This window comes from Misgurnus anguillicaudatus, chromosome 18, assembly GCF_027580225.2.
Source record: "Misgurnus anguillicaudatus chromosome 18, ASM2758022v2, whole genome shotgun sequence".
Taxonomy (NCBI): domain Eukaryota; kingdom Metazoa; phylum Chordata; class Actinopteri; order Cypriniformes; family Cobitidae; genus Misgurnus; species Misgurnus anguillicaudatus.
In genome coordinates, this window is record NC_073354.2 from 30653953 (window position 1) to 30680806 (window position 26854).

At 36.9% G+C, this 26854-nt stretch overlaps 1 protein-coding gene across 2 annotated transcripts in view; it reads right to left on the reverse strand.

Moving 5' to 3' along the window:
• The window catches only part of nkain2 (sodium/potassium transporting ATPase interacting 2), a 235751-nt gene that overhangs the window by 139878 nt on the left and 69019 nt on the right, over positions 1-26854 (reverse strand). For both annotated transcript variants that reach the window (XR_008639129.2, XM_055185591.2), the window contains exons 2-3: positions 20150-20287; positions 11138-11218 (exon numbers count right to left, since the gene is read on the reverse strand). Coding sequence is in view for 1 of the 2 variants with exons in the window: in XM_055185591.2 (XP_055041566.1) it covers positions 11138-11218; positions 20150-20287 (219 nt within the window). In the remaining variant the exon portion in view is untranslated. The remainder of the gene's footprint in view (positions 1-11137; positions 11219-20149; positions 20288-26854) is intronic.

A 26854-nucleotide genomic window follows, 5' to 3' on the forward strand; every position in this document is an offset into this window, starting at 1 on the left:
GTTTCAGACCGGGCCAAACCAATTCTTCAAATCTTGAGGGGGGATAAGAGCGGCCCCTCCCAACTTGGGCTGATCCTCGTTTTTCCTCACATCCGATTGGCTCAAAGGCGCAGATCAAAAGAGTTTACTTTTGGTCAGGTTTGGATTCGTGTGAATGCAACATAGACAAGACGGTAAAAATTGCGAAAACAAGAAAAGAAGTGAAAGAAATGGGTGGGGCCTAAAAAATAAAAATGTTGGCACAAGAGGCAGCTAAATGCGCCAAATTAACAGACCTTTTTCGCAGTCAAAAGGACGCTGTGGCAGGAGGTGCAGATGAGGAAGGACCAGCAGCATGGACAGGACAGGTGCACATTTAGTGATGCATCTATTATATACTGAAATCATTTATATTTGCATTTAAATATAGGCATATATAAGGGATAATGTAGAGCGAGGCGGTTGTTATAGCGAATTCAACCCCGACAGGCTTATCAGGACCCCACGCAAAGCGGAGCTTGGTTGTATTCGCTATAAGAACCGCCTCGCTCTACATTATCCCGCTTATGAAATTGATGAAATAGCCTGCGTGCGCATTTTGGCAACAGAAGTGGTGTTGTTCCCCAGTGGTTTTAACGTGTTAGCAACTCAGTAAGTTTATCAAAACAGTTTCCCAGCATCAAAATGTCTGGTAATTGCGTTTGGTTGCACTAATAATATACTAATATACGTATATATGGTCACTTTATATTTGGCCATCTGCTAACGTCTTCTATTCACTCCACTATAGTACACGGATCTGGTAGATGTGTTGAAAAACTTGATAAAGTCAATTTTTAAATATAACTTTCTCTGTCTGTGTTGCTTCACTGCTGATTCTTGCCATACTTCCATTGCCAACATGCGCGTGCATACGTTTCCACGTCATCATTGTGTTCAAACAGTAAAATGGTCTAAGGAATCCCTGTATGTCTGTATATTAGCTGTTAAGGTCACTGATGGAGAGAGACAGGTTGATGATGACCCTTGCAGTCATATTGATGATGAGGAGGAAGGAAAGCAGAACAAGAGGAGGAGGAGGAGAATGGAACCAGTACAAAAACAGTGATGGGGCAGTGTGAAGGGCTGGGTAGGCAATCATATTACCCTGCTGGAAAAACCAGCATACCAGCAAGACCAGCATATGTTGTGTTTTGGTGCTAGTATGCTGGTGACCACCAGCTAAACCAGCATCAAACCAGCATAGAACAGCATAATTCCCATGCTGGTTTGATGCTGTTTTTTTCAGCAGGGTAGGCATATCAATCAATCAATCAATTTAAAGCTTTATTAAGGACACACAAATAGAAAAATACAGCACAATATTACATATTTACATATAGGATAAAATGCAAGATTATAACCTGACTAAAGCACAGATTGAATTAAAAAAAGGAATTATTCTTAGTCATATTTTTTACTGATGTTCTTCTCATGCATATGTAGCTGTACAATCAGTAAGCAGAGGCAGGGTCCAGCACAGGGGAAGTGGAGCCAGGGAGAGTTGAAAGTGAGTACATACACACACAATCTCTATTTTATGGGACTGTATTGTAGTTTTTGATTATCTGAGTGGGTATGTGTGAGTAATTGTAACAATTTTATCACTCCAACTGACTGTACACATGACATGCTGGTAGTTAGCAGTATACTGTGACTTATGTGTTCGAGATTAGGTTTTGCTGACCTGGTTGTGTTTAGTGCAGTGGTGACTTGCTTATACAACCTGAGGAGGCAGGTGTTATCCTAAAGTTTCTTTAAGGTCTTCAGCATAATCTGATTCTCTTCATACCATAAAAACACTACTAGAATTAAAATAACTGCAAAAAATCCTGCTCGTGCACCAAGGGCACTCGCGTAAAAGGCCTCTCCATCTTAAAGTCCCGGGCTGAATTTCAGTCCCAGTACGTCCCTGGTCTACACATACACTACCAGTGTTGGGCAAGTTACTGAAAATTAGTAATTAGTTACAGTTAATAGTTACTTCTTTTAAAAGTAACTGAATTACTTTACCAGTTACTGTATATCAAAAGTAATTATTTACTAAGAAAAGTAACTTTTAAGTTACTTTTATGTCTGCTTTTTAAATGTAAATATGAACAGTACTGAACAGTCAAACAGTAAAATGATATGGATGGGCTATTTTACACGTAAGACTCTAATATATCACATACTGTAGGAGCCTATTTTGCTTTAGATTCAACCTTTGAATATTTTTGTTAGAAATTATCTTAATATGTAAGCTTAGTTTATTTATGTTTATCATTTAGATCATTTAGACAAATATTCTGTGAGTTTACAAAAATATATAATGTGTTAAAATTGTGTAGTGTCTCTTTAAAAATTTGGAGACAATTGAGTCAACATGTCATCTTTTCTAAAATAAATTATCATTTTTCTGATTCCTTATTTATTTTAATAAGTTAGAAATGTCTCCGCTGTGTCCTGCTGACAGGCGCGGTGCGCGTGCAGCAGGTGACGCAAATTATGGGTCCTCCGAAGGAATATTACAGAAAAATACATAGACATAAGGGTGATTCTCACGAAATTAGACAACTATCAGGTGTCATGAAACATTTTGATAAAAAAGTAAATGCAAAGTAAGAGTATCAAAAAAAGAAGCAACATCTCTTCATGTACAAACCAATTTTGTTTTTTTCCACATTTAAGTGGAAAATTTTCATTACCGCAACGTGTCCATGACTGGATTTGGGTTCTTTGACATGGAAATATTTATAATTAAGAAATTGAAAAAATAAAAAGCTTTAGTGCATGTTATACTATAAACAGTAAAGAAACATGTGGTATTTGGTGATCATTGGTAAATGTAGAGACAATAATAAAGAATATAGTGTGTACAAGACCAATTTTCTCATCCTTTGCAACAATTTTCAATAATTGTTTAAGCCCTCAAGGAACTAACATTTTCAAACGAAATTTGTTGTAAGGGACATAATTGACTGTGACTCTCAAGATGGCTACCAGGTAAGCAGTTCTTATTTTTTTCTCTCCAGATAAAAGTTGAAATTTAGTTTGTCATAGTACCTAGACAACTTTTTAGTTCTCATTACCGAAACATGAGTTTGTAAATGCATATATTTATTGTATTATTATTAAGCAGGCTTCAAAGATTACCGGGGTCCCACAGTTACAACTTTCAAATCTCTATTATACAGCGGTGAAGAGAAAGACTTCCTCTATTATTACAGATTGTACGCATCCTCTTTATGATGCTTTCCAGCTACTTCCATCAGGCTGCCGGTTTAGAACTCCGCTGGCTAGGAAGAAGGCTTACAGGAATTCATTTGTGCCCAATGCAGTAACTATTTTAAATACGGCTATGTGATGTGCGGAGGTGTTTATTTAATTTTGTAAAATGCTTGTTTTAAATTAATTGTGTGTATGTATGGTTATGTATTTGTTGTGAGCCTTTTAACTGAAGAAAAATTTCTATCATCGCTGATAGACAATAAAGTTACTCTGAACTCTGAACTCTGAACTCTAATATCATGTGGCGGTAATAATCATTTTTGATAATGATCATCTAAAAAATTTAAATAATTCTATAGAAAATATTTTATATAATGGTTATAGTAAGGTCAGACCTTAATCTTATGTGCAAAAAAAATTGGCTTCAAGGGCTTTTAAAAAAATCTGATGCTGGACACCACCTAAGTCTGGATTTCGTAAGAATCACTAATTGTATTGAGACACAAATAAACTAAAGTTTAGATGCAAAAGTTCAATAGACACTCTTGAATGTATTTGACTTGTATGAAACACCTCTTCTCAAGGTCTTCCCAAGTGGCTGAGACCTTTAATAATTTGGAGGTCCAATCTTAACCACTTTGATTTTTTTTATCAGAATCTATGTATTACAATTAAAAATATCTAAACTTTTTTAAAACAAGACACATTTGCTTAAGGAAAACATTTTGTAAGACCCCCCTGCTAAAAAGACCAGCTAAAACCAGCTTAAGGTGTTTTAGCTGATCTCCCAGCCTGGTTTTTGGTGGTTAAAGTGGTGTTTTAGACACTTTTTAGCTGGTCAGGATTGGAGACCAACTGGCCCACCAGCTTGACCAGGCTGGAAGGACCAGCTTAATCCAGCTACTTCCATCTTAAACCCCGGGTTTCCGACAGCACTTTGCAGTTCGGGTGGCCCGCCTAAGCTGGGAAACCCTAACGCCTTAACTAGGTCGTCCAAATAAAAAATAAAAAAACATCTGCACAAAGGCCGTCAAGTGCATCTCGGAGAATAGCGCGGACGCGCTTCACACCGCAAGTGTGCATGCGCACCACACAGCCGAAATGAGATAAAGACATGGTCCGTCACTGTCTAGAGAATGGCCAGTTGATAAAATGCGTGTCCGTGAGAACTGTAAGTGGGCTTATGTTTTGGGTTTATTTAAGCCTGTTATTGTATTAGTCTATAGTTCTTGCAAATTTAAAGTAAGTTAGCTGGTGATTTTGATGTTTAAGCAAACCTGCTAGCTAGCTTTCACGTGCCTGTTGAATAGATATAATTGTTGACTGCTCTTGCTCACGTTATTTATGTGCATTATTTACATGCTACAGTAGTTACACTTCTTTAAGATAATGTAATTAATAGTGTGACATAATCAGTTTTTACCATTTTTTTTTTTACAATCTATCACTGTTTACCCGACGTTCTACTACATCTGCTTCAGTTTGTGTTTATTAACCCTTTCGTTTCACTTAATCACACAGCTATTTCCGTTAGAGGTATGTGTTAAAAACATTTAATTCATTAATAATCTTGTATGGGTTCATTTTCTGTCATAGTTTCTTCAAAATTAAGTTTTATTTGAGTGTTTTTAATAAAAATATTATCATTTTCATCATGACGCATACGCCCCGCCCCTTTGATTGCCACGCCCCCGGACCCATACTACCCGCCCAACCCTACCACCTTAACTAACTAATTTTCTGTGGGAAACCCTGAAACCAGATAGATCCAAGCTGGTTTAAGATGGTGGATCAGTGGCTAAGACCAGCTAAAAAAAGTCCAAAACCGCTCTAAAACCAGCCTGCTACACCAGCTTAACCAGCTAAAACCAGGATGGGAGACTTGCAGCTAAAATCAGCCAACCAGTCTTTTTTTAGTATGGCTTTTCTCTAATAATAAAACTTAATTTGTTTTTTTTTCCATAAATCATTGACAAATTTAAATTTCTTGTTTTAAATCTCCAAAAATTGAGCGATGGTGTAAAAAACAAACGTAATTCCACATAGGCCTATTTATTCTCTAAATAAACAACTCTTAATATATGCAATTTTGCTTCTTGGGGAAATGTGTTGTTTTAGGGATGTTTATGTAATTTTACTGTACTAATTGAAACTGTTTGGTACTGCACAGACCACTTTAAATGAACGCTGCATTCAAAAAGAAAAATACTGTTTGTGTAAAACAAATATATTCACATTTCACACTTTTAAAGTGTCTGTTTATGTTCAACTGAAAATAAAAAAATTCTGCGTGGTACATCATGCAGGTGAGTATATTATAAGAATATTTTCATTTTTGAATGTATTATTCCTTAAATAGCCAATATGAATGCAGGCAGCTCAGACTAGGTCTCAAACGGCACTGAAAGTGTGCATTAGCTTTCAGATCGCTAAAGGAGATGCAGCGGGTAACTCTTGTCCTCGCCAGGCTGTCTATGTTTGCTTATAAACTAGTGAACTGGATGACGTCTGCTGTGATATTTATTTTGGCCACCTTTTCGGTCTCTCTGGTGTCACTTTTGCTCAGTGCCACCATCCTGCCAAATCCCATTCCAAACACGCACATGTGGAGATACAGCGACGTGTGACAAACAATAACCTTCTGCATATTCACAGGATTTTTGGCATATAACACACGATCACAGTCAAGACCAAAACTTTGCTTTCGTCTACTGTTGCAAACTGAAACATTAATTAGACCTGTTTCTTAAAGAAAAGAAAAAAGCATATACCATGTTGCCCTTACTGCTGGTATAGTAATTGTCATTGAAGTAATAGAGTGAGTCTTGATTTGTATCGAGTCCTGTTTGACTTAAAACGAAATATAGACTGGGATTTGTCCCTTGTATTTGTCTTCATTTGTTTCTCTGTGATCCAAATCTAATTGCCTATGTGGGTCTCGACAGTTTCTCTCCTGGTTAAACACATTACACCCACATTAATAAATCATGAGCCGCAGCGTCACATGGTAATAAATTACACTAACTAATACCCTATAACTTCTCTCACTAATTAAAGTAACGTCTAGGAACGGATCCCGCGCCTCCGAAGTGCGACTCGATTTGTTTTCTGCTTCAAGTTCACTCTATTTCAAGACCGACCGCGGAGACATCAAAGATATCCAAGTGACTTTCTTCTCCAGCTGACAATGACTGACAACATCCCTTGTGGGAAGAGAAGCTGTGTGAATTCTCTAGTTAAAAAACTGAGAAGGCGACGATTCGGCAATGAGAACCCACGAAGAGCCTCTCCGGAGGTTTCTAGAGGCTCTCAATTTCTGCCACAAAGCTGTAGCTGTGACAGGTTGCCAACCCCTCCGACGAAGAGCTGAAGAAACGCAGCAGGACTGCCAATCCAGTGGACCAACTACACACAACCAAAAGCTCAGAAGCTCCAAAGGATCATCTTCACTGTGCTTTAAGGGGGGCAGTGCAACACATCGTTTTTTTCCCTGGAAAATCCGAGGATAACAAAAAATCGGAGCAATATAAACTCAAATGTAATGTACTGTATATAATTGAAAGGGACATAACATACTCTTAAAAGTAAAGATGCTTCAAAGTGACGCCATAGAAGAAGTGATGCCCCTAGTAGTTTGCGAGGGAATTGCAGGGGGTTTGTGAGTTAATGAAAAACATTAAAGGCGGAGTGCACGATTTCTAAAAAAACGCTTTGGAAAAGTGAGTCCAAAAGTGACCAAAACAGACTTGTAGCCAATCAGCAGTAAGGTTCGTGTTTTCTAACCGACATTGTTGCGGGTCTATCAAAAGAAGATTTCAAATGTCAACATTGGCTTTCAAACATCGTGCACTCCGCCTTCTCTCTCCGTCAATTAACTCTTTCCCCGCCAGCGTTTTTAAAAAAAGTTGCCAGCCAGCGCCAGCATTTTTCATGATTTTCACAAAAGTTTAATGCCTTCCAGAAAATGTTCTTCTTTAAATATATAAACAAACAATATATCAGATGAAAGAACAGACCCTTCTGCTTTCAAACTAAAAAGTTTCATCCTACCTTCATTAGTTCTCTTGTTATCACCTCTCAAACATGGGTAGGTTTCTTCAAAAACACCCAATTTTGAGCAAAAAGCTGAGATAATTCCATTTTTGCGAAGGACTTTTCATAGAGATCAGATGCAGAGCGATCTTTAAAACATACCCGGAGTTCTTTCTCTTTCACGTGAGGCGCTACTTCCAGGTTGTATAAGTTGCGGAAGTGCCTGGTGGATAATAGCGGTATTGCGGAAAGACTGAAAATCTCGTCATTGGTGGGGAAGTGTTTTCTCTTAATTGAAGAGATATCATGGCGGCGAAAGAGTTAAGAGAAAACATTTGCATGAAAAAAACGTGTTCCTGATGAGTTTTTATGGTTCTCTATAATACTGTGATTATTCACTAGATGGCTAAATTACCCAATTTATAAAAAAACTAAAGCAAAAAAATTATTTATTAATTTTACACTCTATGTATGTTTTGATAATCGTTCTGAATCTGATCTTTAACAAAATTCCTTCACAAAAATGCAATTATTTCAGCTTTTTGTAAAAAAACTGTATTTTTGAAGAAAATCCTCATATTTAAGAGTTTATAAGCCTAGAAAAAATATAGATAGGATGAAAGATTTTTTTCCCGTTTTATTGGTTTGTTTGAAAGCAGAGGGTCTATTCTTTTATTTGATATATTTGAATGTTTAAAATTTTCCTGGAAGGCATTCTGTGAAAATCACAAAAAATGCTGGCAGGCAACTTTTCAAAAAAGGCTGGCAAGGAATGAGTTTATTACTAACAATTAAATAATAAGATGCAAATAAATTATTTTTAAATAAAATATTCTTACCGAGCCCCTAAGATGACATTGGAGTAAAAAAATTGTAAAGTTTAGTTTCATGTGCTCACGTGAAACTTTCATGTGCTCGCGTGAAACCTTCATGTGCAGATTTTTTTTAAAGTTTAGTTTTTCGCATGCGCACGCAAAACTAAACTTTTTCTTTAATTATTGCTACATGTCCCCTTAGGGGCTTCGTATATTCTAAATGAAACACTAACAAAATATATTTTTTACTAATGAAAGATATATTTCATAAATCTGCATGTCATGTGACCATTACACAACACTAGAAAAATTTACCAGATGAAGGTAATAATAACAATAAATATGTAAAATACTACTGATAAAAACTTAAAATAAATGAAAAAAGTTAAATATGAAAATGTGCTACTAAATTGTTGAATTATTTACTTAAAATCTCAGGGGGTACATCAAGTACAAGGTAAAAGGGGTTCAACTGACAAAAAGTTTGGAAGAACTTTTAGATAAAAGCGTCTATCAAACGCATAAATGTAAATTAAGTGAAACCCTTTTTGCCATTGATTTCAGTGACAAAAAGTGTCAGACTTTACCCTAAACCACCCTATAACAGAGCAACGATAGCTACATCAGGTGATCGTTCTTATATTTTTGACATCATACCTACTGTAGCGCAGCACTAACAGACCAGTGAAATATTCAGTCTGTCACCTGAGATTCTTGATAGGATTGCGCATTAATGACACATCAACCAGAAGACCAAAGTGACGGCCAGACATTTCTAGGTGATTTAAAGATTAAAGAATCAATCTCCATTACAGGTCTCTGCCAAAGAAATGGAGTGAAGGTATTGGCTTCTGCCATAGTGTGTTTTTATCATCGGTGATACTCTACTTTGTTTGTCCACCTTATAAGAAACAATGGTTTTGATTCTGACTCTTTTACATTGTTATTGATACATAGAGAGACAACAATATCTGGCAAATACTTTACCTTGTAATGATTTCCATATCAACTCTAGTTACTGTACAAGTCACTCAATTTTCAAAATTGACCCGATTATAAAAGCGGGAATTCATGACAACCTTAGTATAGTATAGACGGTTTCATCGGACGCACGTGATACATGTCTGGATCCGAACCTTACTTCCGGTTTCCTTTTTTTTTAATGGTCTGACTAGTTGCTGAACTGATCTCTTGAACAAATGCCTCGTCGAAAATAACAAATGTTTTTGTTTCCTATGTAATCTATGTGTTGTTTTTTGTGCTTGTTATATAAATAAACTACGTTTAAAGAAATTTGTTGTTATTTATTCTTAGCGGAGTTTACCGGAAGCTACGTGCGGATCGCGACAGCCGCTTGTTTATGTTGTTACTGCTGAAACCGTCTATATAAAAACGCTCCCATATTACACTTAAAAAATGCTGAGTTGTTTTTAACCCAGCGTTGGGTCAAAAAGGTACAAATCCATTTTAAAAGCCAACAGTAGGCAGAGCCTGCCAGTCGTCATGTTAGCAGCGCGCATTACTCGTGGATAACCAAAAATGGGCAAATAGGTGGGACGTGGGTGCAGCTGAGGTACCTGGTTCCTGAGACCACTCTCGCCTAGCTTGACGATAGTGATAGTGACAGCAATGGCAGTTCACCTGTCACTCAAGTGGCCACACCCTAAATTATGCAAAACTTTAAGGCTTAATATGATTTAAATGGATGAGTTACAAAAAAATTCACCTCCCTCACAGTTGTCATGAAGGGCAAAATTTGCAATATAGACCAAAAACACTTTTTGTACCAGGCTGTAAACATATTTATTTCTGCTGTATAGTTGGGCATTTTAACAAGGGGGTCTATGGCAATTGACTCCCTTTTGGAGGCGGTCTTTAGTGCCCAGTCGATGAATTGTAGTTTAAGTCACTTCCGTGTTGGCTTCATGGTAGAGACCCAAAGGTTGCCCCTTGTATTTGATCCAACAATGGGTTAAAACATCACATCATTTTGAATTGAAACCCCCCAGCATAGGTTAAATTACAACCCATATTAAATTAAAATAATTTGCAAATGTGGACTTTAAAGCACTTTGAAGATAAAAATGTAACACATATACAGTGCTTCATGAATCTGGTAATTACATTTCATGGCTGATTTGCCATTTAATTGGGTACAATATTTGACATTTTAATTAAATATTTACTCATTTTTTTTTACAGGAGCAGAAGATTGACTATTAAAATATTATTAGGATACATAAAAAAGACAGGCAGTGGATATACAGCCGAAAAATACACTGTAAAAAATACTTTGCTGCCTTAAAATTTTTTGTTGAATCAACTCAGATTTACAAGTCATTTCAACTTATTATTATTTATCTTGACTAGAGATGAGTTGTTATAACTACAAGTGAGTTGTTATAACTTATAAATTTAAGTTGACTTTTCTCAACTATATTTTATAAGTTGTGACAACTAATTTCTGTTGACATGACTTGTAAATCTGAGTTGATTTAACAAAAAATTTTAAGGCAGCAAAGTTTTTTTTACAGTGTATTCTTTACAGATCTACATCATCATTAAAAACTAAATTTTAGAGACTGCCGCTTAAACCAAAACCGTGCTAAGATGTTGTGGCATTTGCAATTTGTTCTGGATGGTTGTTAGGTAAAAGGGGTCAAAGAAGCGAAATCACCGGTTCCTAGGATTTTTCTCCTTTTTATTCGGTTTGTTTTCCACATGACAAAACTGTAGGTCAGACTGCACAGAAAGCAATATCACACCTTTTCTCAACAAGCTGCATGATGCACAAAACAGCCTTAGAATATTTGACATTCGGTATCAAATCGCTAATCCCATAAGCAATAAACACCAACAGAACCACTGTTAGGCCACAACCGTGTAAATCTCTCCATCCAAGCACTGCTACTGTATAAATGACATTTCAGACCCATCTGTGACTTCTCTAACAAAAGATCATCGTTCCTGATCTCATGACACCTTAATTAAAAAAGTATAAAACACAGACACCCAAGCTGAAGATTTATGCACAGCAAAGCAAGTACAAAATCAAGCATTACCTTTGAAAGGTCACCCACTTCCAGATAGAAGCAGATGATAAAGACGTTCCAGGCGATCCACAGCACCAACCACACTGCATACTGTAAAGGAGACAAGAAGCGGATGTTTGAAAGAGCCGGCGCAACCCTCGGACCCAACATTTGCATATGTGTGATTAATTGGCCCGCTAAAGCGCAAGTGGGAGATTTTCTCCATAATTAATTCACCGATGTGTTTCTTTAAACATTCTGCCTCCAGAGATCAGGAATCTGCCAAAGGAGCGGAGCTTGGAGATGCCATATTTCAATTCATAAAACCCTGTGTGGGAGTTTGTGAAGGTGGCTCGCACCCTGGTTCATGAGCTAATGCTCATGGAAACAGCAGGATGCGATTAAAAAAGAATGAGACGAATTTTCCGCCAAACCCGCAACCGACGCAGGGGATATTTAAGTAAATTTTGGTTAAATAAATGAAGGTTGCGTTTTGGACCATTGGGAAATGCAACAAGCCCACATTAAGTTTAACAAATTTGTTAAAGGATGAGGTCGTTGTATTCGTTCACAAGCATTACTGGCTGATAGAAGGTTTATACTGATTAAAATATAACCGGTAGCCTACGCATGAAAACTCTGAAGCAGACCTTTAGATAATTTAACATCTATCTAAGCTAAGTGTTGTCTCAGTGTTAGGGTTTTTCCAAAGCAAAATCATATTCCACTTTTAAAAAAATTTTTTAGATTTAGTTAAAGGAATATTCCATTTTCTTAAAAGAAAAATCCAGATAATTTACTCACCACAATGTCATCCAAAATGTTGATGTCTTTCTTTTTTCAGTCGAGAAGAAATTATGTTTTTTTTAAAGGGAAACATTGCAGGATTTTTTTTCATTTTAATGGACTTTAATAGACATCAACAATTAATACTTAACTCAACACTTAACAGTTTTTTTCAACGGAGTTTCAAAGGTCTATAAACGATCCCAAACGAGGCATTAGGGTCTTATCTAGCAAAACAATTGTCATTTTTGACAAGAAAAATAACAAATATACACTTTTAAAGCACAACTTTTCGTTTAGGTCAGGTCCAGTGCGACCTAACGAAAATGCGTAGTGACGTAGGGAGGTCACGTGTTACATATATAAAACGCACATTTGCGGACCATTTTAAACAATAAACTGACACAAAGACATTAATTAGTATCAGTTGACATACAACAACGTAGGAACGGTCCTCTTTCACCACATTTGTAAACACTGGGGCGGAGTTTTGCGTTCGACCTCTGTGACCTCTTGACATCATGACGTATTGCGTCGGGTCACGCTAGCGCATGACGACCGGATCTAAACGAGAAGTTGTGCTTTAAAAGTGGATATTTGTTATTTTTATTGTCAAAAATGACAATCGTTTTGCTAGATAAGACCCTTATGCTTCGTTTAGGATTGTTTATAGTCCTTTGAAACTCCGTTGAAAAAAACTGTTAAGTGTTGAGTTAAGTATTAATTGTTGGTATCTATTAAAGTCCACCAAAATGAGAAAAATCCTGCAATGTTTCCCTCAAAAAACAATTTCTTCTCGACCGAACAAAGAAAGACATCAACACCCTGGACGACATGGTGGTGAGCAAACCATCTGGATTTTTCTTTTAAGAAAATGGAATATTCCTTTAACATTTTTTAAAGGTCTGTTTTTTCTTGATCCCATTATTCAAACTTTAGTGTGTAAGTGTGTAATGTTGCTGTTAAGAGTTTAAATAATACCTGCACAATGATAAAAGCTCAAAGTTCAATGCCAAGCAATATATTTTCTTTAATAGAATTCTTGTTTCAAAGCCTACAGCGAACGGCCGGTTTGGACTACAGCCCTCTACTTCCCGGTTGAATGACGTCAAAGCAAGAGTTTTTGACTAAACTCCGTCCACAGGAATATATCAGTCGCCAGCTAAGCTCAGATGGCTCTGGCTAAGCTAAGCTAAGCTGTTGCCGAATCACAACACACTAAACAAACCACACAATCAGAACTTGTTACGTATTTCTGAAGGAGGGTCTTCATAGGACAAGAAAGACATCAGCCCGTTTTGAGGACAGTGAAAACAGCGATGTAGAGATAAGTAAATTGTGTGAAAAATATTGCATTTTTTACACAAGAAACATGAACACGTTATATTGCGCACTGTAAACACAACCATAGCTTCAAAACGCAGGAAAAAATTGACCTTTAACCTTTTAAGCGTCACCCGACCCTATTGAGTTAAATCTACACTCTTGGAGCTTTCAAACAATATACAGTTTGTCATGATTAGATAAGAATTCATATGCAAACATTGAAGTAAATGTAGTCGTCCTGCTGGTGGGACAGTGACATTTAGCAGAAAATAAATGTTTTGAGGCACACTCTCTTCATAAATGAATCAATTACTCTCCCTACATAAGTTATTTTATAAAACACTGTTGAAATCTCTATTCTGGAGGCTTAGACCTTTCCAACAATATAAAGTTTGTAGTGATGGATTAAAATTTACATCTACAATATTAATGCAAACTTAGGTGTCCCGTATTCGGGACAGCGGCGCTTAACAGTTTAAGGGTTTAAGGCACATTTTGTTTAAATAGTTTCTTAGTGTTTTGTATCATTTATGGTGTTCATTGTTCATTGCATTCTCACCAAGATGCGTACAAATGACACGCAGTGTGATTATAGATACGCCAAATTCCGCTTTTGTGTGCATATGATACGCCAGTCCTTCCCATTCACTTATAGACGGTTTCATCGGACGCACGTGATACACGTCTGGATCCAAACTTTACTTCCGGTTTTGTTTTTTTAATGGTCTGACTAGTTGCTAAACTGATCTCCTGAACAAATGCCTCGTCGAAAATAACAAATGTTTTGGTTTCCTAGGTAATCTATGTGTTTTTTTTTTTTGCTTGTTATATAAATAAACTACGTTTAAAGAACTTTGTTATTATTTATTCTTAGCGGAGTTTACGTAAGGAATAATTGACGATGGGCCATTGAATTATAAGAAAATAATGCACACCAAGGTGGAAATGCGGCACGACGCGAAGCGCAGGTGTGCATTATTTTCAAATAATTCAAAGGACCGGAGTCAATTATTCCGCTTATACCACGGTTACCACAAACATTGCTCTGGTGCCTATTTTTAAGACATTTGAAAAGTTAGGTGTGCGGTTTACAGAAAAATAATCAACACCCATAGAACATTTCTCAGCCAATCAGAATGCAGCATTCAACAGACCCGTGGTATAACGGAAGTTACGTGCGGACCGCGACAGCCGCTTGTTTATGTTGTTACTGCTGAAACGGTCTACAGGGAGTGCAGAATTATTAGGCAAGTTGTATTTTTGAGGATTAATTTTATTATTGAACAACAACCATGTTCTCAATGAACCCAAAAAACTCATTAATATCAAAGCTGAATATTTTTGGAAGTAGTTTTAGCTATTTTAGGGGGATATCTGTGTGTGCAGGTGACTATTACTGTGCGTAATTATTAGGCAACTTAACAAATATATACCCATTTCAATTATTTATTTTTAGCAGTGAAACCAATATAACATCTCAACATTCACAAATATACATTTCTGACATTCAAAAACCAAACAAAAACAAATCAGTGACCAATATAGCCACCTTTCTTTGCAAGGACACTCAAAAGCCTGCCATCCATGGATTCTGTCAGTGTTTTGATCTGTTCACCATCAACATTGCGTGCAGCAGCAACCATAGCCTCCCAGACACTGTTCAGAGAGGTGTACTGTTTTCCCTCCTTGTAAATCTCACATTTGATGATGGACCACAGGTTCTCAATGGGGTTCAGATCAGGTGAACAAGGAGGCCATATCATTAGATTTTCTTCTTTTATACCCTTTCTTGCCAGCCACGCTGTGGAGTACTTGGAGACGTGTGATGGAGCATTGTCCTGCATGAAAATCATGTTTTTCTTGAAGGATGCAGACTTCTTCCTGTACCACTGCTTGAAGAAGGTGTCTTCCAGAAACTGGCAGTAGGACTGGGAGTTGAGCTTGACTCCATCCTCAACCCGAAAAGGCCCCACAAGCTCATCTTTGATGATACCAGACCAAACCAGTACTCCACCTCCACCTTGCTGGCGTCTGAGTCGGACTAGAGCTCTCTGCCCTTTACCAATCCAGCCACGGGCCCATCCATCTGGCCCATCAAGACTCACTCTCATTTCATCAGTCCATAAAACCTTAGAAAAATCTTGAGATATTTCTTGGCCCAGTCTTGACGTTTCAGCTTGTGTGTCTTGTTCAATGGTGGTCGACTTTCTGCCTTTCTTACCTTGGCCATGTCTCTGAGTATTGCACACCTTGTGCTTTTGGGGACTCCAGTGATGTTGGAGCTCTGAAATATGGCCAAACTGGTGGCAAGTGGCATCTTGGCAGCTGCACGCTTGACTTTTCTCAGTTCACGGGCAGTTATTTTGCGCCTTGGTTTTTCCACAAGCTTCTTGCGACCCTGTTGACTATTTTGAAGGAAACGCTTGATTTTTCGATGATCATGCTTCAGAAGCTTTGCAATTTTAAGACTGCTGCATCCCTCTGCAAGATATCTCACTATTTTTGACTTTTCTGAGCCTGTCAAGTCCTTCTTTTGACCCATTTTGCCAAAGGAAAGGAAGTTGCCTAATAATTATGCACACCTCATATAGGGTGTTGATGTCATTAGACCACACCCCTTCTCATTACATAGATGCACATCACCTAATATGCTTAATTGGTAGTAGGCTTTCCAGCCTATACAGCTTGGAGTAAGACAACATGCATAAAGAGGATGATGTGGTCAAAATACTAATTTGCCTAATAATTCTACACTCCCTGTATATGGCGAATCGTTTCGTGTCGTTTAATTTATTGGTTTCTCATTTGTTACATGATATTATCAAAATGGAAATACAAAACCAATATGTGACTTTTTACTTTATGAACAATCCATTTTTTCGGCCCAGATCTTTTTCCACAATTTTGTTCTTTCAATTATTTTTCAATCATAATTTTGTTTGTGGAGACCCTATCTTCCTTTCATCTTTAAAGAAAACTCCTCACTCTACATCTTATTCAAGCCATCGTGCAAACAATCCTCACCTGGTTTCTTGAGAGTCTTACAGTAGACAAGAATGATTTGCCTCAGTACCTGTAGCTCAGTAATAATAATTTTAGACTTAACTGGACATCATTGTAACAATTCATTTACCCTGACCTTGAACAGCTGCGTGGTTTACAGACATGCATTTTTATATTTGTGCCTCAGGCTGGGGCCAAAGATCAACACATCACGCCTGTCTTCTAACTAAAGCGTGGTTGACATATCTCCTGCTTGTATAACATGGTGGACTACTCCACGTCTGGGGGTGGAAAAAGGTCTAGATGAAACCATTGCTTTCAATTTAGATTCATAATCCACTTTAATATTTTTAATACACATTCTGATTTGATCCATGAGGATAAAGGTATTTTTAAAAAGTTAGCCTGATCGTTTCACCTGAGAACTGCAAGTTGAGAGCACAAGACCACTGAGGTTTAACTACATAAGGAATTTTGCCATTTTGTAATTTGACATGATGTCAGGACATTAGATACAGAAGATGTGGGCATGTAGTGGAACCTCATTTGGTCCTTTGCCAACCACTGGAATGTGCCAAGTTGAATTAGAATAAAAATTTATCTGCCCTGACAGCATCCCCAAAACGGATATAAGCAAGAGTAATGTTCGAATATCAGCAATTTATCTCTGTAGAAGACTACTTTTCTCTGGCTGGCCACTGCCAACACACTGAAAAATTGAGCGTTGTTTATTTCAATGTGGCACAAATGGGGCTAGAAATAAGGGGAGTGAGAACATGTAGTGCATTTTAAGGTGGGACAGAGTTTGATGATTTCTAATTTTGAAAGCCTTTATAGAAATATCATACAGAAATACAGTGGCATTTTTTCATCTATGGTTTAAAAAAATATAATTTTTTTCGGAGTGTCTGTTCTTTCATTTATATTGTATTTTTATATATTTAAAGTCGCCATGAAATGTAAGTAGCCATTGCCTTATTTTTCCCGTGGTGACGTATATCCGAATGAAACGGCTTCTGAAATGAAATAAGGCAGGGCTGGATATGAATTTGTCCATTGAGATCTCATTGGATCGTTTGAAGTTGGGTCGTGTTGCTAATTGCTGCAATCTTTTCCCGGACCCCGCCCACCTGCTATACCATATGACCGGAAGTGAAGAGAGCGTTTTGAGGAGGGGAGGAGATTTGCATTTTTGATTAAAGATTATGAGCACACACAATTTTTTTACAAATAATGAAACTCACAGATAAGTCATTTGTTAATAATACCACAATATTTAAAAATATATATATATAGTTTTTCATTTCAATTTCATTGCGACTTTAAAGGATTAGTCCATTTTCTTAAAAGAAAAATCCAGATAATTTACTCACCACCATGTCATCCAAAATGTTGATGTCTTTCTTTGTTCAGTCGAGAAGAAATTATGTTTTTTGAGGAAAACATTGCAGGATTTTTCTAATTTTAATGCACTTTAATAGAGCCCAACATTTAATACTTAACTCAACACTTAACAGTTTTTTTCAACGGAGTTTCAAAGGACTATAAACAATCCCAAACAAGGCATAAGGGTCTTATCTAGCAAAACGATTGTCATTTATGACAATAAAAATAACAAATATACACTTTTAAAGCACAACTTCTTGTCATGTAGATCCGGTCGTGATGCGCCAGCTGACCCCACGCAATACGTCATGACGTCAAGAGGTCACAGAGGACGAATGCGAAACTCCGCCCCAGTGTTTACAAGCATCTTGAAAGAGGACCGTTCCGACGTTGTTGTATGTCAACTGATACTAATTAATGTCTTTGTGTCAGTTTATTGTTTAAAATGGTCTGCAAATGTGTGTTTTATATATGTAACACGTGACCTCCCTAGTACATCACTACGCATTTACGTTAGGTCGCGCTGGACCGGACCTAGACGAAAAGTTGTGGTTTAAAAGTATATATATTTTTTTTTTATTGTCAAAAATGACAATCGTTTTGCTAGATAAGACCCTTATGCCTCGTTTGGGATTGTTTAAAGTCCTTTGAAAGTGTTGAGTTAAAGGAACAGTATGTAAGAAATGTACATCAATTAATCATAAAATGGCCCTGATATGTCACTAGACATTAAGAAATCATTTTCATTTCAAATACTTATAACACCGACAACAGTGGTCTGGCCAGGATATTGTCATTTAAAAAGTGGAGTTGCAGCCCTCAACTGATGTTTATGTTGTCATTTTGCATATTGGCCACTAGTTGTGTGATTGCAGTACCAGTTTTAGCCACAAGGTTTGTGATTGCAATACCAGTTTTGGCCACAATCCTACATACTGTTCCTTTAAGTATTAATTCTTGGTGTCTATTAAAGTCCATTAAAATGAGAAAAATCCTGCAATGTTTTCCTCAAAAAACATAATTTCTTCTGGACTGAACAAAGAAAGACATCAACATTTTGGATGACATGGTGGTAAGTAAATTATCTGGATTTTTCTTTTAAGAAAATGGAATATTCCTTTAAAGAAAAACATTTTCTGGAAGGCTGTAACTTCCATACCACCACGCCACCAGAGGAAGCCCTCTCCGGAGTTCTGACATGGCGCCACCCTCTGCTTCTCTAATCATTTACCCTGCATACCAAGCGTTTATCTGAGAGTGTATTGTTTGCCTGTTTATGACCATTGCCTGTTTACCCGTTTATTGTTTCTGGATTACCCTTATAACCTTATAAACATCCGCAAATGGATCCCGCTTTGTCTGCATCCTCTTTACAAAGGCAAAAAACTTTTTCTCCACATTTTTCCGTGGCCCTACCACGGACTGTCTTTTTCCGTGGAGTTCTCCCAGATAGTAGTTACTTAACAGCTTTTTCCTATTTTCAAACCATTGTCGCTTCGGTTTAGGGTTAGATTTGGTGTTTGCATTAGTATGCCACTTTAAGTATTGCTTTATAGTATTTTTTCTGCTTTATTCTTTTATTTTTTCTAAACTTTAAACAATTGTTGCCTGACGGTGGGGTTTGAGTTGGGTTCGGGTAAGGATGTCATTTTATGTAAATCTAACCCTAAACCAAAGCAACAATGGTAAGAAAATAGGACAAAACAGAAAAATGCGGAGATCCATGAGAATGCCATGGAAAAATGAGCAAAAAAATTCTGTGACTATCCCATGGAACTTTGTGAGGTCAAGTTTCACTTTTGTATTATATATACTTTTGTATTATAATAATTATATATAATCCCTTACTTTTCTTTTTCAAGGTTTTCAAGGAAAAAGTCATTAAATTACAGTAACTAATTACTTAATAACTAGTTACATCCAACACTGATTGCTACAAATATACCCGTGCTACTTATGACTGGTTTTGTGGTCCAGGGTCACATATAGATCACATATATTAGTTAAAACTTGCATCTCACTGATAAGTGGACTTATACAAAAACATTTGTTTCGCTTGTAACAAGGTTTTTACACCAAATAAAAACATATTTTATGTATTTTGTTTACGTTCACTTAATCCTATATTTCAATACTTATTTCAGGTCTTAAAGGCGGAGTCCACGATGTTTGAAAAACGCTTTGGAAAAGGAGACGGGCCGACTACCAAAACACACTTATAGCCAATCAGCAGTAAGGAGCGTGTCATAACCGACATCCTTGCCGGGTTGCGTATGTGTGGGGCGGGTCTATCAACAGAAGGTCCAGATTCTATTGGGGTAGGGGCGTGTTTGTTTAGGTGATTTCAAATATCAACATTGGCTTTCAAACATCGTGGACTCCGCCTTTAATGATTCAAAGAATTAATCAAATAATAATTTTTAATAATGTGCAAAATGTCTAAAAATGACTAAAATGAAAAAGTAAACTGACAACATAAGCCACGGTGGAAAATCAATGTTGAACCTGCTGAATATCTTACATTAACATGTTGAAACTCACCCCGGTCACATATCGTGGTCTGAACTGTACCGTCCCAAAGAGGCCGAGGATCACTGTAATGATGTGGATGAAGTTTGTGAGTATTGGAGCCCACTGATATCCGAGGAAATCAAATATCTGTCGTTCCAAGATGCTGATCTAAAGATGAAACAAAAAGAAAAGGATACAGCTTTTTAATCCGAAGGAAGAAATGACAACACCACACTGGCATACACGGTCGAACAAAAGGGTCAAAAAATGGTCTATCACTGTGGCAGTAGCCTTTAAAAAGGTCCTAATGTGCACCATTTAGGAACAGATGTGTTTATATTTGCTATAAATATGTGATGCAAAAGTGTACTTTTTGAAAGGGTACCATTTTTTTCCAACAGTGTATGAGGATTTATTTGCATAAGGATTGCATAAAGTTAATCTTCACTGTATTATTTCACCCTATGAAAACATTAAGGATGTAATACAAAAGGCAGGGTAAGATGGCGGTCTGTCAGGATGCATGTAAAGTTGCACACTTCTAGCGGGCAGCCAGAGGAAAACCCCTGTCATACAGGCGATTAATTAGAGACGTTGGGCTCTGTGGTGTCGAACAAGAGATGACTTGGAAATTAAAGCTGGCAAGTCCGGCCTCGCAGCTCTGCGTGCTCCAGCCACAAACAGTGATTGGACATGACACTCGTGTCAATACCACAAGCCATGGTACTTTTAAAGCAGAGCAAGATGGGGGTCACGATTTTATCCCCAAAGGTGCTACAAACTGTCAGCCTCATGAAGCTAATGCTAATGGCATCCGTACTTCCAGCTGTATTCACCAGCATTTAACAACCTCAACCCTCAAGGTCTTTCCTGGAAATGAAACAAAACAGGCAGCGGTTGAATCAATCGTTTTGCCCTGTGATATAAAAGAGGCTAGCCAAGTAGTTGGTAATGCATTGAGATATCAGCGTATAGGTCATGGGTTTGAATCCCAAGAAACACATACCGTATAAGGCACGGCTGTAATGCATACCGTGAATGGACTGTAAATCACTTCGGATAAAAGCATCTGCCAAATGCATAAATGTAAAGTGCATGAAGGTTAAAACCGACCGCTGAGCACATGAACGTTATCGAGACCTCAAAAGCGTCATTTAACAAGCATCTACTCAAGGGAACATCAATAGATGCTTCAGAGGATTCAATAAGAGGCATGAATATCAAATGGCCCGAGATGCAGACTGAGATTGCTATATTCACAGTTCGGCTGAGAAAACAATGCCAGGTAATAACCTCGGTGTTATTGATGGCTCATGCTGGAAATTTATTATCACCAGACAATGCTTCAGAGTCTATTAATCTGTGGCTCATGTCCAGTTCTGCCCAGCGATGACCAGCTTGTGACCCTTACCAAACACATCTCCCCAAGGGGCGGGCCTTCTTTTGTCTGGGCGTTTCGTTTGAGCTTATGTTAGCGTACATCTGGCAAGCACGTCTGCTGTAAACACTAATGCCCTTCATGTCTTTATGAAGCATTTCTCTGTCTAATTTATTATTTTTAATTAATTAAAGGAATAGTTCACTGCAGAAAATGACTTTCTAACTTAGAATTTTTGTATTGTTTTTAGTAAATATCTAAAATATCTAAAAATGAAGATGCATTTTCTTGATGAACAAAATGACTTAGAAAAATAAGTCTAGTTTTTAGACAAAAAAAATATAAACTTTAAGTAAATTAGTGCTTAAAACTATGGAATAAGAATTTTTTTTCTTGAAATAAGTTAACTTTTTTTTATAAACAATTAATTCAAGAATTTTTTTCTTAATTTCATTGACAGATTTTGTTTTTGCTTATTTTAAGCACAAATTTGCTTAAATTTTATATATTTTTTGTCTGAAAACTAGACTTATTTTCCTAGGTCATTTTGCTCATCAAGAAAATACATCTTGATTTAAGAATTTTTAGGTATTTTTGCTGAAAATACCTAAAATACTAAGTAAGAAATTTATTTTTTGCAGTGTTCACACTGCAAAAAATTATTTTCAAGAAAAATATTTCTTGTCTAGTTTTTAGAGCAAAAATATCAAATTTACATGATTTTGTGCATAAAACAAGCAAAAAAATCTGCCAATGGGGTAAGCAAAAAAAATCTTTTTTCAAGAAAAGTTCAAGAAAAATTTGCTTACCCCATTGGCAGATTTTTTTGCTTATTTTATGCACAAAATCACTTAAATTTGATATTTTGAGTCTAAAAACTAGACTTATTCTCTTCAGTCATTTTGCTCACCAAGAAAAAGCATCTTAATTTAAGATTTTTTAGATATTTTTACTGAAAACAAGACAAAAATACTAAGATTTTTTTTTCTTGAAAATCATTTTTTGCAGTGCACCCGAAAATAAAAATTCTGTCATCATTTACTGTACACTCCAAAAAATGATTTTCAAGAAAACATTTTCCTGGTATTTTTGTCTTGTTTTTAGTAAAAATAAGATGCCTTTTCTTGATAAGCAAAACACCTGAAGAAAATAAGTCTAGTTTTTAGACCAAAAATATCAAATTTAAGTGATTTTGTGCATAAAACAAGCAAAAATAAATTATGCCAATGGGGTAAGCAAATTTTTCTTGAATTTAGTGTTTGAGAAAAATGTTGAAGATTTTTTGCTTGCCCCATTGGCAGATTTTTTTGCTTGCACACTGCAAAAAATGATTTTCAAGAAAAATATTTCTTAGTATTTTTGTCTTGTTTTCAGTAAAAATATCTAAGAATTCTTAAATTAAGATGAATTTTCTTGATGAGCAAAACGAGCAAAGAAAATACTAAGAATGTTTTTCTTGAAAATGATTTTTTGCAGTGTGCAAGCAAAAAAACCTGCCAATGGGGTAAGCAAAAAAATCTTGAACATTTTTCTTAAACAGTAAATTCAAGAAAAATTTGCTTACCCTATTGGCAGATTTTTTTTGCTTATTTTATGCACAAAATAAGCTTAAATGTGATATTTTGAGTCTAAAAACTACACTTATTTTCTTCAGTCGTTTTGCTCAATGCTCACCAAGAAAAAGCATCTTAATTTAAGATTTTTTAGATATTTTTCCTGAAAACAGGACAAAAATACTAAGATATTTTTTCTTGAAAATCATTTTTGCAGTGTATGATTTTTATTTTTGTTGAACACAAAATAAGATATTTTGATAAATGATGGTAAGGACACAGTTGACGGTACCATTCACTTCCAAAGTATTTGTTAGGGGTGTAACGATACACGTATCCCTACTGAATAAGTTTTTTTTAATACCATGTGTACCGAATGCAGTATTATAACCTAACAGTTGAATCTGTCTAATATTTACCCAACCATGGGTTAAATGGGTTTAAATTAGGTTTAAATTAAATGGGTTTGCTTGATACACGCAATAAATATTGGGTTGGTTTAACCCATAGTTGTGTAAATATTAGACAGAACCAACTGCTGGGTTACCAATAAACCTGTGCTGGGCTGTTTTAACCCAAATGCTGGGTTGTGTTAATCCATGTTTAGGTTACAACCCAAGTTGGTTCTGTCCAAAACATTTGTTAGACCAACGTAACACACAAAACAAGCATTTATACCCACTGTTGCAGGGTTTAATAAGATCTGCACATTTGCAAGCTTAATCTAGTCAATTAGACTGCAGTTTAAATTCACATAGCTGTCGTTCATACGCACATTAACAGTTTACACTTACTCTTTAAATACCTCAAAACCCCCTGCTTGCGTGTCATAGTTTAATTACACATTCAATTCGGCGGTCTCTTGGTTATTTTTGCCGTCTCATCTCTGCAGAGCGTCATTAAAATCACTAACGGTAGCAGCAGATGGAATTGAATTACCGACGGACAATGGAGGCAGGCCAAGATGCGGAGCTGCACGGGAGCTTCCTTCATTAGTCTGAGCTCATTCTGTACTTAATGCTCTGTAGTGGAAACACTGGGAACGCTACAACCCGTCCAGGCTCGTCTGAATGCGCCGTGAAGCTCTCTATTCAACCTGCCCCAGCTGATTGATTAGCTTTTGTCTCTCTGATTAAAGGCGGCTCGTGTCCCCTCGCGCCGCTAGACTTATATAAATGGGGAGAAACCGAGATTGAGCGAGCGAGAGAGACGGGCTAAGCAGCCAAGAGGGAAAGCAAAAGGTTTAGAGAATGAGATTCGGCTTCGCCAACGGGAGAATAAATCAGCGACTGAAAAGGAGATAGTGTGTGTGTCCGTGTGCCAAGGCGGCCAATCGCTAATGGATGTTTCTCCTGCCAAGTAATAATCATAAGAAGACATTATGTGCACATAAGAAAGGGAAAATATCATTAGGAGAAACGGTTGCACGGGCATCTATTAAGTGATGGGTTTTGCTTTGCGTCCTGCTAGCCTGCATTGTCAATTTACCACGGTTAAGGGTTGTTGTGAAACTAAGTTAAAAACCTTCTTAATCACGGTGAAATAGTTTATGTGAATAATGATATTTTTTCATAATAATTTCATGGTAGATGGCAATAAACAATCATAAACAGGCTATAGTTAGGCTAATGAACTAACTGTTTACCATTTTAATAGCTTAAAGCAATGTTCCTGTAGCTGGTGAAGCATGTGGGCTAACGATGCTAAGGTCATGGGTTCAATTCCAATTAAAGGCTAAAATCATTTGCATTGGACCACAGCATCTGCCTAAATAAAGAAATGTGACCCTGCCTGTGAAAACCCAGCTAAAGTATTTTCTTTTGTGATCCTACATAATATAAAGAACATTCTGTGAAAATATAACCTTGATATCTTTAATATTGATTGAAATTTAAAAAAAGATCGAAATCAATAATAAAACAAACTTTAGATTATGAGACAGGGTCAGAAAAATAAATGGTAGTAACTTGCAGCATTAATATAGAATTCAATAACGATTTGTGTAAATTGTCCATTTTAGCATTGAATGAGATTGTATAGCTATCTGTCTTGTAATATGACGTTTTAATATACTGTAGTAGTCGAAATGTTTGGTTATGTTTTTATGGCTGAAATGCTTCTCTGAAATAACTAAATATCTGTACTGCCGTCTTGCTGTCCAAGATTTTCAGCGTTTGGTCGAGCCACTTTGTTGTTTATAACTATTCCAATTAAATCTCTATCCGCTGTTCGGCCCATTAATGGATTTTCTCTCATATTTATGGATCTAATTACTCGTGTATAAAGAAATAGTTGGTAAACATGTCACTTTGAGGCCAGCTGCCCCGCAAAGCTATTTACATTACAGTTCATAAAAGGGGGGCCCAGGGGCCACATTAATGATGATCCAGGGCCCCAGCCTCATACAAGAGCCAGCAGCCTTTCTATTAAAACCCTTAAGCCTTTTTTCTCCTGTGAACATGCATGTTATTGGTAGGGTGTCTGATCTCCTCTGTTGCTTTGGGAATTCTGTCAATAAGCCCAGGTGTCCACAATAGCCCAATGGAGGAGAACTGTGGATAAGAGTTTTAATAGTGTTGTCAACACAGCATCTTTCACAGAATAGCATAATGTAGAATAATTAGCCATATTTGCATTTTGCAAAGCGCTTGCATGCAGTGCAGGTTGTGTTTTGTGGTTCCCTTTAACCCCTCGCTCTTGCGGTTTATTAGCTGAATTCAGTGGTGGCTGATTTTTCCGCAAGGCTTGAGTCGGATCAATCCTTCTTCTTCTTCTTATGTGCTTGTAGCTGCTTCATGACTGAGCTAACAGTGCTTCTGGGAATAGTGTGTCTCACGGGGCAAGAAGAGCCTTTGATAATAAAGGTATTATGGATCGGGGAAGGGTGTGGCAAATTCGCCGTTGCGATGGCTTGTATTTATCTGTCCATGCTGTTTTTGTTGGCTAAAGGTTCTTGGTCAGGCTGTATGGTTCCATAAAGAACCTTCCGGAGAACCTAAATAATGGCAGTTGATGGTACACTGTTGAAACTTTCTGTAGAAATTACAGAATTTCAGCTTTCAGCTCAACATGATCTCAAAAATTCTGTGGTATTGTCAAGGAATATTTTGCTCATTTATCCGTGTCATTGTCACGAATCTCCGGTTCTTTTCCGTGTCACTGTCACGGATTGGTTACTCTGCTATTTCCTATTTTCAAACCATTGTCGCTTCGATTTAGGGTTAGATTCGTTTTTTTTTTTGCGTTAGTGTGTCACTTTAAGTATTGGTTTATCCTATTTTTCGGATTTATGTTTTAATATTGTCAAATTTTTAACCATTATCGCCTGGTTTTAGGGTAAGAGTTGGGTTTGGGTAGGGATGTCATTTTATGTAAATCTAACACTAAACCGAAGCGACAATGGTAAGAAAATAGGACAAAACAGTTGAGTAACGAATTCAATTCAATTCAATTCAATTTTATTTATATAGTGCTTTTCACAATTGGTAATTGTTTCAAAGCAGCTTTACATTAATAGAAGCAGGCAAAAACACAGAACAACATAATACAGATAGTATAAGCAGCATAATTTGCTGAGGATTTGAATCAACATTATAAGCGAGCGTATTACTAATGTAACGTATAGGAGAGGGTGCTAAGTTAAGCCAATGAAGGCTGACTCCCCGGGTTGAAAAACCCCCTAGGAGAAAAAAACCCGGACTTTTTATCCAGGAGAATTCCTAGTGGGAAAAAACCCTTGGGAGTGTCACACAGTGATGTGGTTTAAGTCAGCTCGGTTCCAGACAGGCAAACTATTGCGGCATA